The sequence below is a fragment of the Alligator sinensis genome, unplaced genomic scaffold (assembly GCF_000455745.1).
Source record: "Alligator sinensis unplaced genomic scaffold, ASM45574v1 scaffold794_1, whole genome shotgun sequence".
In the NCBI taxonomy this organism is placed as follows: Eukaryota; Metazoa; Chordata; order Crocodylia; family Alligatoridae; genus Alligator; species Alligator sinensis.
In genome coordinates, this window is record NW_005842125.1 from 2,240,833 (window position 1) to 2,253,003 (window position 12,171).

At 49.9% G+C, this 12,171-nt stretch overlaps 1 protein-coding gene across 1 annotated transcript in view; it reads left to right on the plus strand.

The window, feature by feature from the left end:
- The first annotated feature begins 1,843 nt into the window (after nucleotides 1-1,843).
- Nucleotides 1,844-12,171, plus strand: part of BUB1 (BUB1 mitotic checkpoint serine/threonine kinase) — a 56,040-nt gene continuing 45,712 nt past the window's right edge. The window contains exons 1-5 of the mRNA XM_025205718.1: nucleotides 1,844-1,915; nucleotides 3,542-3,591; nucleotides 7,000-7,059; nucleotides 7,143-7,287; nucleotides 10,418-10,614. Coding sequence (XP_025061503.1) covers nucleotides 1,844-1,915; nucleotides 3,542-3,591; nucleotides 7,000-7,059; nucleotides 7,143-7,287; nucleotides 10,418-10,614 — 524 coding nt within the window. The remainder of the gene's footprint in view (nucleotides 1,916-3,541; nucleotides 3,592-6,999; nucleotides 7,060-7,142; nucleotides 7,288-10,417; nucleotides 10,615-12,171) is intronic.

Genomic DNA, 12,171 nt, shown 5'->3' on the forward strand with positions numbered 1-12,171 from the left:
CGTCTATTCAGGCTGTGACCATTGGGCGCTTCCACCCTTCTTCAGGGCTCGTGAACCCAACACTACAGTCCATGGGTTCGCCCTTTTCTGTTTCCCTGCCCTTCTCCCGCATTGGCAGATATCCCATAGGACCGCGGCTCAGCTCACTTAGCCCCACCCCACAGTCCCAGGAGATGTGTCCAGTTCTTCCGCAGCGATAACATACCACCCCCTTTGGGGTTCCCTTTTTCGGTGCTGTCCTGCATTCCCCTTCACTCATCGGATTCTCCCTCGAGACCCGGAGGCCTCGTCCACTTCCTCTTTCTTTCTCCAAGTTAGAGAAAGCCTCTGCCAAGTGCAAGGCCTCCTCGCTGGACTGTGGCTGGTGCCTCCGCACCCACCTCTGAGTGTCCTCTTCTAAATCCAGGAGGAACTGTTCTAGTAATATTTGATCTAACACCCCTTCACGACTGAACTTTCCTGCCGGCAGCCACTTCTGTAGGGAATCCCGTAAGGCTTGTAGTAAGCCACGGGGGCGCCTACTTTCTCTTGGCTTGCGAGCCCGGAACGCTTGCCGGTAGCTCTCGGGAGAGATCTCCAGCCGATAAAGAATCGCGGCTTTGACGGCCTCGTAATCTCGGGCCTCCTTCCTGGACAGTGCCCTGTACGCAGCTTGGGCTTTATCGATCACCAGTGCCCCTAGCTGGTGTCTCCACTGGCCCCAATCCAGCCCCGTCTGGATGGCGGTCCTTTCAAAGGCCTCTATGTAGGCTTCCGGATCATCATCCTTTGTCATGCGGGGCATCCTGAACAGGGCATTACGCTGCATCCATTCTTGTTGATGAGCCCCCTGCAGGTGTTGTACCTCCAACACCTGCCTGATAGTCTGGATGGCTTGCATCAGCAATTCGGCATGTGCTACCACCGATGGTTGCATCTTGCTTCAATCTCGGGTGGGGACCCTGCCCCGTTAGTGCCGAAGCAAAAATTCCCGGCCAATGCACCACTGTGATGACGGACGTCTCGAGTCCGGTATCCCCCGCCGTCTAGGTAGCCCCTCCCCTCGTCCCGCCTGCCCGGACTTTGCTGTTATGTTTCATTTGTTAGTTGAGGGGTTCCCCGGTGCAGGTGTATTCACGGTTGATGCTTCTGTTGTTCCATGGGGCTCCGCCACCCCTACACCCTGTCCACTCACCAACCGATCACGTGCTGGTGGTATGGTGGCCTGCGGTGCACTGCAGGCCTGCCGTTGGTTTCCTCCGACTGTGGGGACCCAGGCCTAGCGATATCTCTGGGCCAGCCTGTCTTCTACTCTCGCTGGCTCCTCAGCTAGCTCTGGCAGTCCTTCTTCCTCTCCATTTCCTCTAGAAATAATATTCTGCCTGGGTGGGGAGACCTCGCGTCCTGGTGTCCGGGACCCTGCGATCGCTCAGGATGGCTCCGCCTATCCCTGTCCCTATTTCCCTTAGGGCACCTGCTCCTCCGTGCAGGGAGTCTCGTTGCTCCCTCTGATTCCCTCCTCCCGAGAGGGATCCTGGAGCTTCTCCGCTCCCTACCTGGGGTAGGACCAGGAGCTTCCTGCCCCCTGCCTCTGATAGAGGCTTTGAGCCTCCTCCTGCCTCTGTCAGGGGCTCCAAACCTTGCCTCAGCTTCAGTGTGGGTCCGGCGCAGCCTTGCTGGTGCCTTTCCCAAGGGGGAGCTGCAGCACACTGGCGGTGCTGCCCGCCTTCTCCTTCTCTCTCTCACTCCCCCTGCCCGTGGGTGCTGCCGGGGCTTTTGAACTCTCCCGCGGTGGTTGCCGCACCCGCCGCAATTGGCTCAGCTGTTTCCCTCACTGGAAACAACTGCTTAAATAACCGGCGTAATGCCGGCTCGCGTGGCTGTAATTGCGGCTGCAGCCGCGGTCTCGGCTCCGACGCCGCCGTCTCTCCCAGAGGTAAGTACCCCCGCCTGAGGCTCTGTCTCGGGGTCGTCTCTGCCCCGCAACCCTTCCTGCCCTTAGCCTGTGCCCGTGATGGCGGCACGCCGCCGTCACACAATATACAGGGAAGTTGTTGAACCCCTGTGGTAGGTGTGTGAAAGTATACTGTTGGTTGTTAAAAGAAAAGGTGAAATTATATCAACAACTTTCTGCAAGCAGTATTGCAAAGAATGCATTCACAAGATCCAGGATGGAGAACCATTGGGCACCACTGGAAATTGCAGACATCACCTCTGGATAGTTCACAATGATGGGCACCAAAGATGGAGTGTGTGGATTCAACACTCTATAATCTACAGTTAAGTACCATGTTATTTCATCCACTTTCCTCACATGCCAGACCAGTGAATTACAGGTGTTTTGAGTCTCAATGATCACATTCTGCTCTAAGAAAGCATTGATGGTGACTTTTATACTGGACACGGCTTCACTGTGAAACTTATATTGGTGCTGGGGTGGAGGGTCAGTGCCTTGACCCCTTACCTCCTGATCAGTTCTCCCACGGGAGAGCTTCAACCTAGCCCAGACAAATTGGAATTTACTAGCCATCTCAAGTATGTCTCCTTGCCATTCAGGCAGGAACAACTCTTTGCTTGCTTTAAATCACAGCACAGCTGAGATGGGCACTTACCTCTAAAACCTCTGCCTGTTGTGGCCCCAAATTTCCAATTCAAATTTCCCTATTGGGCAGGTCAATTACCATGCCAAATTTTCATGCCCAATATTCCTATACCACGCAGTTCTGACAAGCCAAATTTAGACACCCCCCTTTTGGTTTCCAGTTCGGAATGGCTTCAGGCCAGTGAACCCCACTGAACTTTTGTTCCCATCAAAGCTTTCTAACCTTTTATATGCCATGGATGTCTAATTTTTAAAGACCCCATTCTCATTGCTAACCAATGAGAATGGTGAACCTGTGTCCAATAACATGTTCTGGTTATTTTCACACCTCGGTGTTTCTTGTTGGCCCCTGAGAGTCACTGGGATCAATGGCTGCTCTCAATCATCAACGTTTAACGGTGCTGTGATCACCTGGGGAGGCCTGAGAAGCACCAAGCTGTCTCAGTGATCAGAGGCTGAGGCTAAGGAAACACTTTGTGGAGGCCCTACCTTAGCCTTTCCATTTTACCAGCATTATACCTATCCTTCACAGCCTTTTTCTCATGATGCTCTATAAGCTTCTTTCACAACTCTCCAGTTGGCAAGCCATCAATATCATGTCCACTCTCATATTGCAACAATTCCTTCCATACAGTGTTCCTTAGGTTAGAAGGATGCTTCTGCCAATCAAAGCATCTCTTCCTCTCCTGGGAACCATCACAATTCCTCCTCAAGTTGCCTTTGACTCAGGTTTTACTTAACAAAAGACATTCGTGGCTTATGCCCACTAGTATCATTACCAGTCTCAGGACTGGAATTGCCTCTGCTACTATTCTGCTTATTGGGCTTGGGCTTTCATTTCTGACAGCTTTTCCCTTTACCCTGCTTCCCTTCAGAAGCCTTTGCACTAACTGCTGCAATCTTTCCTTTATGGGAAGGATCTCACTCTGATTGATTCATTTCATTTCATGCCCCTTGCAGGCCCAGCGAGCCAATTCTTCAAGTTCCAGTTCAGCTGCCCCACCTCCCAGGTAGGTTTTTAGATGCCTACGTTAGCCCTTGTACCAACGGTACTTTAAAGGTTCTCACATTAAAGTTGGGGTGTACTCTGCCCCTGCCTAGGGGAAAATTGCATATCAAATACAACAACTTCTTTTGCTCTAAATATGCCCCTGGTCTTTCTCCCACAAGCTGTTTCTCATTGTGAAACATGATGGCTCGTTTATCAGGAAAGAACTGACCGAGTTTTGGCAAGCTGTTGAGGGCCACATGGGTATAGCCCCGCCTCTTGACAGGTCACCAACTTGTGACCAGAAGTCCTGAACTCTAACCCCTAACCTTTGACACAAGAAGTCTCTCTCCTTGCCCCCAAATACTCCTTTCAGTAAGGGGTTTTGCCATCTTAGAACCAGAAAAGTACCAAATTATATTCTAAAAATTGAACATCTACAATATTAATTAATTTGATTTCAAAAAATATTTTTGTCCTGATATACATGCATTTGTGTAGTATATATAGAAATAATAGCACAATAGCTTAAAATAAAGTCTTACTCTTGTACATTGTGGGGGGCTGTGGGTATCTGGGTATGTGGGGGAGGGTGTGGATGTGTGTGGGATGTGGGGTGAGGGAGCATGTGCGTGTGTGGATATGTGGGGTGTGGGTGGGTATGGGATTTGTGGGGGGTCTCTGTACATATGGCAGTGCGAGGGGAGTATGGGTGCATGTGTATGGTGGGGTGTGCATGTGGGTGTGGGACTTGCCCTATGAACACACACACACACCCTGCCCCTCCCTCACTGCACACACACACGCACACACTCCCGCTTCTGGCCCTGAGGTACCGGTGCAGGCCCCATGCTCTCACAGTCCGGCAATGCAGCTAAGGGCCGTGTGGTGCTGGAGGCTGGCAAATGGGCAGGGAAACAGTGAAAGCACCTCCTTGACTCTAAGCAGTGCCATCAGAGCACTAGGCTCCACAGAAGAAAGTTGAGTCTTCTGCCTATTAGCAGCCCCAGACATGTCAATGTAATCACTACTGGAACTGAGTCCACACACACTGTCACCATCGCTATTATCCTCCTCTATTTTACAGCCTGCTTTCCTCAGGGTAAAAAAAAGGCAAAAAAAAAAAAGGAAGAAAACAGAAAGCTGACATTTTCACATAATAGCTGGGGTCTGAGGTTTCAGAGATGAATAATCAAACAATGACAGTTAAAAATATTATAAGTGGTAATTATGGTTTATCAAAGAATTCACATAGAATGTGTCTTTTAAACCAATAAAAAATAGTTACCTTTTCATTTAATTGTTTTCCAGTTTCCTCAATAAATGCCATTAACCAAAAGCTCTTATTTCACACATTTTGACTAGGATAAGTTTCAACTGACAGGAATCCATACGTTTTTGTTTCCCTGCCATTCATTTCTAAAAAAGAAAAGGGGGAACAAAAAGAGGAAAGATGAGAATTTATTTTTTTTAGTGTTTTGATCTCATTTAAGTTGTTAAAGATGGGCAAAAATATTTTGAACTGTTTCTCAACAAAAATAAAAGTATCATGAACATCAGAAATGAAGGAAAAATAATTGCACTTTTTCACCATTTCTCAGAAGTTTCAGGTGCTGTATTCTGTATGAATAAATAAACTTTTATTAATACAGAATAAATAAACTATGAATAAATAAACTGTATGAATAAAAAAACCCAAAAGTCGGTTAAGACTCCTTGAGAATGACTTGGGTTTTGCATATAATGCATAAATTAGCTTCCTCAAAAATTATCATACAATTTGGAATCAGAACTCATGGTACAGTGATATCCTTTATTAGACCAACTAGATTTTTACAAAAAAAAGTCTTTAATTGCAAGCTTTCGGGGGCACAAGCACCCTTCTTCAGGCATAGGAGAAAAGATTGCAAAAGTTCTCCTAGGCAGAAATGAAAGTTCATATGTCTTTTCTGTTTTAAGGAAAGTTTTTCATGTCCCAGGTCAAATTAGCCAGATCAGCTCCAAATCCTCTGAATCCTTCAAGAATCATATGTGGCCCTTGGGTGGAGGGCAAGTATCCTCCATCCAAGACTTGTCAGCCTGGGGCTTCGGATTCTTCCAAATCCTTTGGCAGGCATCCCACGTGCAGGCCCAAAGGCTTGGGGTTCGGATGCCCCCAGGTTTTGCTTGCCCTCAGTCGTACTGCTGCAGGAGCAAGCTAGGGAGAAATCTCCCATTTCCATAAAGTCGGCACGTAGCCATGATCCTCTCACTGGAAGCTGGTCAGTGGGAACCTAACTGTGAGGCTCTTGTAGGGAGTCCTGTTTGCAAGCAGGCAAGGGTGCAACCCTCCACTACACAGTGCCATTTTAATTGTATTACCTCAGTCAGGGTATTTTCCTTGCCAGGTTCATATTTCATAGGGAGTTAAAGGTGTGGTAAAATCTTTACTGTTCCTTCCATTCAGGAAGAGCACACACCAACTGCAGACGCCGCCTCAGCCTGACGAAGGGTGTTTTTACCCGAAAGCTTGCTAAGAAGAATTTTTCCAACTATCTGAGTTGGTCTAATAAAAGAAAGACCCTGGTCTGCCCGTGTCCTCAGACCAACCCCTGTTTGGAACAGTTCATTTTAGACGCAGCCTGGGCTCAGAGAAAAGTTGGAATAGTCCGTTTACCTCGACCTTGCTTGGTGGCAAACAGGACGTGGTCGTGTTTCCTTCAGGTTCTGGTGTTTCATATTTCACAGACGGGTAAAAGGATGGCATGCTCTTCTGGGCAGGCACTGCTTATTTACTATTACTGACTGAGCATCCTACATGGGTTGAAATGACCGCGCAATACGGTACACCGGACAACACTGCTAGGCAGCGGTGGCGCGGCGCGGCGCGGCGCATCCCCCGCGATTCTCGGCCCAGTACAAGTCCACCCCCGGAGCCGGGGAGCCCGAAGCCACGCCCCCTGGACAGCAACCAGCTCCAGCCCCCCACAACGCGGGGTTCGCCACGTGATTGGCTGACGGAGGAGGCTGCGGGCCAATCCCGCGGCGGCTTGCTCCCGCTCTGCGCCTGCGCAGGAGGTTTAAATCCGCGGCGGCCCGTTGGTTCCGGACCGGCCGGGGTGGGGGTGCGGTTGCTGCTGCCATGGAGCTGGCCTGTCTGTTCCCCGCACCCGGGACCTCTTCGCCCTACGGTGCCCCCGCGCCCTTCCCCTGCCCTATCTGCTGCCCCCCCTCTCCCTCTACGATCTGCCTCGTGTGGTCCCCCCTGCGGCTGACTGGCTAAGCCCCCCCCCCCCGGGGGGAGGGGGGCTGCGGCTGACTGGCTACCCTCCACCCCCGAGGAGTGAGGTGGGAACTTGCCTGGCCTGCTCCACACCACCTGCACGCTCAGGTTGCCCCGGCCTGGTGCTGGCCACCTTTGCAATGCCTCTTTCTCTGTCTGCCCTCGCAGGGTGTTTGAAGCCCAGATACAGAACTACCAAGGGGACGACCCGCTGGATCCCTGGGACAGGTCAGTGCTCGTGTGCCTGTAGCAGAGGTCTGGGTTTGAAAATACGGCACTGGCCAGTCACTGATGCAGGGGTGTCCTTGCAGGTATGTGACGTGGGCAGAAGGATGCCTTCCTGTTCAAGATGGGCAAAAACACATATCTGCCTTGTTAGAGCAGCTTGTCAAAACTTTCCTGAATGAAAAGCGGTACCACCATGACACAAGATTTGTTAACCACTGCATTGCGCTGGTAAGTGTTTACTTATGGATGCCTTCAAAACAAAAATAGGTGGGAGCTTGCTGGTGTCTGAATTGAGTTGTTAACAATGTTTCTGTTTCACTACAGTGACTGAATAGTTGGTGACTGAGTGCTACTTAAGCCCTGCCAGTCAAAACTACTGTTGCCTTAAGCCAAAGTATGGCCCACCAAGTGATTCTATTTGGCACATGGCAGGTCCCTTTGTGGGGGGCGGGAGGAGGCAATCCAGACCTTGGCATGTACAGCTGGTCCCGCTGCCCCCAGCACAGAGTTGCCAGCTGGCGCAGCCTGCCCTATCCCTGCACACAGCTCTTGGGCATGCCAGGAGCTGCATTCAACAAGGTAGGGCAAGAGTAGCCCAGTAGCCAGACACGGCTTCCCAGCAACCAGTGCCACCCAGGAGCAGGTATGTGCCTTGCCTCCAGACCTCAGCCCCACTGCCAAGTCACTTTGGGCCCATTCATCCCACACCCACTATCAGGTAGACACAGTCTCCATGAAGACCAGTCCAGGACCCGCCGCAGCAGAGCGTGCTTGGTCAGGCAGATGGGATGCAGTGGTGAGTGGGCAGGGCTGGGATTGCAGGGCAATGACAGTGTGGGGCCAGGGGCCAGGGCAGAACCATGATCCAGTCACCGCGTGTCCCTGTGACAGGTGCCAGTTCCACAAGCTGGGATGTGCAGGGATTGTGCCTGGGTCCACACTGTCATTGCTCTGTGACCCCAACACCCCCTGCCCAGCAATGGCCCCATCCCATCTACCTGGCCAAGCATGCCCTGCCCTTGGGGGTCCCAGGTCAGTCTCCATGGAGACCACACCCACTCCATCTGGCATGCCTGGTGGTGGTTGTGGAATAGACAGATGGACCCAGGGTCAGATAACATAAATTGCCATCTTCCTTAGCCGCTACACCCCCTGCACTACCGCCACGCCAAGTGGTGTTAATAGCTGTGACAGGGCCAAGGCTGGGTCTTACCCCAGCCCTCTGACCCTTGAGCTTACCAAAACTCCTTAAGTGCCCCCCTCCCTGCCCCTGCTGCCAAAATAATTGCCCACTTCTGCCTTAAGGGGAGCCACCACTGTACTTATTTCAGAAATATATCTGAATTTTGGGTGAGCTTTGTCTTATGTTTTAAAGAGATGCCATGTTAACAAGCATTTAATCCATGTAACCCTTAGCTGAAAATGTAAAGAACATAAATGATTTCCTGAGTGATGAGCAGGGATCCTAGTTTTCTCTGATTAAAAAAAATCACAAATTCTCTGATTAAAAACCCCAAAATCCGTTATTAAAATTAAAAGCTCCCAACAGGCCCCTGCCCCCTGGCCCTGCTGGAGGGAGCCCCCAGATGCTAGGACTATGGGGCCAGGGACCCATGTCTGCAGCTCCCTGCCCCCAACAGCAGGCAGCTACAGCAGAAGCGGCATGGAGCTGGTTCCCCCACTGCTCTGCCTGCTCGGGTGGGAGTGGGGTCAGCTCCTGGCTCCCCCTAGCCATGACTCGCAACCCCCCAGCCCTGCCATAGGGGCCCCCAGCCCCATGCAAGCCCCACTTACTCTTTGCTTCTGGAGCCTGAGGTGAAGCTGAGTGGAGTGGAGCTGTGGCTGACTGAGAGCCTCGGACCCCGCCCTTTCCACTCCCCCTTCTTCTCTGGGCAGGGCTGGGGGTTTCCTGCTCTGTTTGCAAACAGCTCTTGCAGGCTAGAGCTCAACTAGCCTGCAGAGCTGTTTGCAAAAGCAGGGAATCCACGATTTTTCTCTGGTTTTCCATGGGAAATGGAAAACCAGGATCCCTGATGATGAGGAATGAGTATGATCCAGTATGAGTACCTTTTTGTTTAGCTTAAGTCATTTACCCCAGAATCATAGAGAAGCTGGGTTGGAAGGGACTTCCAGAGGTCCAACCCCCTGCTTGAGGCAGGATCATCCCTATCCAAACCATCCCATACAAACCACAATCTAAACTCTACGTAAGACTACCATCAACCCTGACAAAACCTAGACCTAATACCCTAACCTGCCATAAGTAACACAGGGAGATCTTGGCAGCCAATGTCCTGCTTCTATAAAATGTTTTCAATACATGCTTAAGAGGTCCCTGGTAGAGGGCCAAGCCCACAAGGGCTCTGCAAAACGGCATTGTTCTGTTTTGACTTAAGCTGTTCCGTCGAAACCTCAAAACTCTTCATTTTGAATTCATTTCGATTCGATACCACTGTTCAGTTTTGTTTCACCCATAGGCTATAATGGGGCAGCTTGAAACAGCCTCTCTCATCTGGCAGGCAGATCAGGGGCCGCAACTCCTGGAGGGCTGCGGGGGCTGTGCCTGTCCTCCCGGGGTTGTGGGCCCCTGATCTGCCTGCCAGATGAGGGAGGGAAGCCGGGTGCTGCCGCCTTGGGCTCAGTTCCCTTCCCCAGCTCCCTGGTCCAATCACTCAGTTCCCCTCCCCAGCACTGGGATCCATTGGGCTGGGGAAAAACTCAGCCCAGCTGGGCTGAGTTCCCATCCCCAGCACTATGATGATCAGCTTCCTGCAGACTGGTCATGGGAGGTGGGGAGAGCCAGGGCTGCGCTCCTGGCTGAGCCACTGGGAGCGCAGCCCTGGTTTTGCCCGTCTCCTACCTGCTGGCTACTTCAAAACTTGAAACGTTTCAAAAAGTTTCGACTAGCCTTGTTTTGTTTTGAGGCTGTTTCAAAGCCCTTAATTTTGATTCAATTTCACTGTTTCAAGCTCAAAATGAGTCAAAACAGTGTTGAACTGAAACAGCCAGCAAAATTTTGCACAGCCCTAATGCCCACCACTACAGAGGAAGGCAAAAACCCCCACAGCCCATACCAGTCTGACCTTGGGGTAAAATTCCTTCCTGACCCCAAATATGGCAGTCATTCTAACCCTGAATAACTAGATCGATTGACAGGAACTGCAATATTATCAGTGCTGAGACTATAGTTTGGCTGTTTAGCGCCTGCATTCTCTATTGTTGCTGTTAGATAGATATGTCTAAAACAGGCTAATGGGAAACATTAGGCAGTCTTCAGTAAAAGACACCACTCTTGTTCTCCCTGTAGATCCTGCATTAATGAACATGTATTTGCATCTTTTTTTTGTCGTCTTTGTAGGCAGCATTCTTGAATACTCCTAGTCAATTTTTTGACTACCTCTACAGCCAAGGAATTGGCACCAAAGCATCTGCATTCTATATTACTTGGGCTCAGTACCTTGGGAATGAAGGTAACATGCAAGAAGCTGGTGCCACTCTTCAAAAAGGTATTCACAACCAGGCAGAACCGATGGAAAAGCTGCAACAGCTGTACAGGTAGTTCTTGTGCTCTTCCTTATTCGCAAGACCCATCTGTCTACTTGCTGGCAAACGCATTTGTTCAATAAAGGGGTTAAAGAGACCAAGCACTTTACTACCCATATTACTCTCTCCACATAGCAGGGAAAGATGAATGAATTTCCTTTAAAAGGGTCACACCAGATGAGCATCAGCACTTTTTTTTAGTGTTCAGTATGTAGTTTTGTTGGGTGTCTTTTCTAATCCCTTCAGTATGTTAATTATTGAAAGAAAAGTATTGTATCCGCAATGAAGACATAACAGGGTCTAGAACTTGATGCTGTTTTTTCTTTAGCAAGCCAAAGAAACAGCTATATGCTATTCTTTGGTTTATTGATCTAATTCTAAAAATACAAAATAAGGATAGCCTGTTTCACATCAAGCATCATATTTTGCAAGCCACTTCTGTTATGGTGCAAACTTGCTGTGTTTAGTATTGAGGAAGATGATATTTGAATTGTAGTGTTGATACAGCTCTGCTTCAGTTCTCCCCTGGAGTGTTTGAGTGTTGTTAACCCTTCCTGCAAGCAGAAATATCTCTGTTGAATTCAAGGTGCTGTCTTGCTTATGCTTCTCCTCTTTGGCTTGTGTGTGTGTGGGTTTTTTTTGTTTGTTTTTTCCCCTTTCTGTTGCCATTCCTGGAATTGGGATATTAAAAGAAAGCCTTATAACTTCACAAGCATGCTCCTAGCAGAGAAGGTTTTAGCAGGAAGTGCATATATTCAACATAAGGGAGTGGATATGTTGACAATACGGACTCTATATAGATTCATAGATGTTGGGGTCAGAAGGGACTTCAATAGATCATCGAGTTCGACCCCCTGCATAGGCAGGAAAGTGTGCTGGGTTCAGATGACCCCAGCCAGATGCCTATCTAACCCCTTCTTGAAAACCCCCAGGGTAGGGGAGAGCACCACCTCTCTTGGGAGCCCATTCCAGATTTTGGCCACTAACTGTGAAGAAGTTCTTCCTAATGTCCAGTCTAAATCTGCTCTCTGCTAGCTTATGGCCATTATTTCTTGTGACCCACAGGGGCGCCTTGGTGAGTAGAGCCTCACCAATTCCCTTCTGCAACCCCATGATGAATTTATAGGCTGCCACAAGGTCGCCTCTCAACCTTGTCTTGCGGAGGCTGAAGAGGTCCAGGTGCCCCAGTCTCTCCTCATAGGGCTTGGCCTGCAAGCCCTTAACCATATGAGTAGCCCTTCTCTGGACCCTCTCCAGGTTATCCGCATCCCTCTTGAAGTGTGGCACCCAAAACTGGACGCAGTATTCCAACTGCGGTCTGACCAGTGCCCGATAGAGGGGAAGTATCACCTCCTTGGTTCGGTTTGTCATGCATCTGCTGATGCATGATAAAGTGCAGTTAGCTTTGCTGATGGCTTTGTCACACTGACAACTCATGTTCATCTTGGAGTCCGCTAGGACTTGGAGATCCCTTTCTGCTTCCGTGCTGCCAAGCAGGTCGTTTCCTAGGCAGTAGGTGTGCTGGACATTTTTCCTCCCTAGGTGCAGCACTTTGCATTTCTCCTTGTT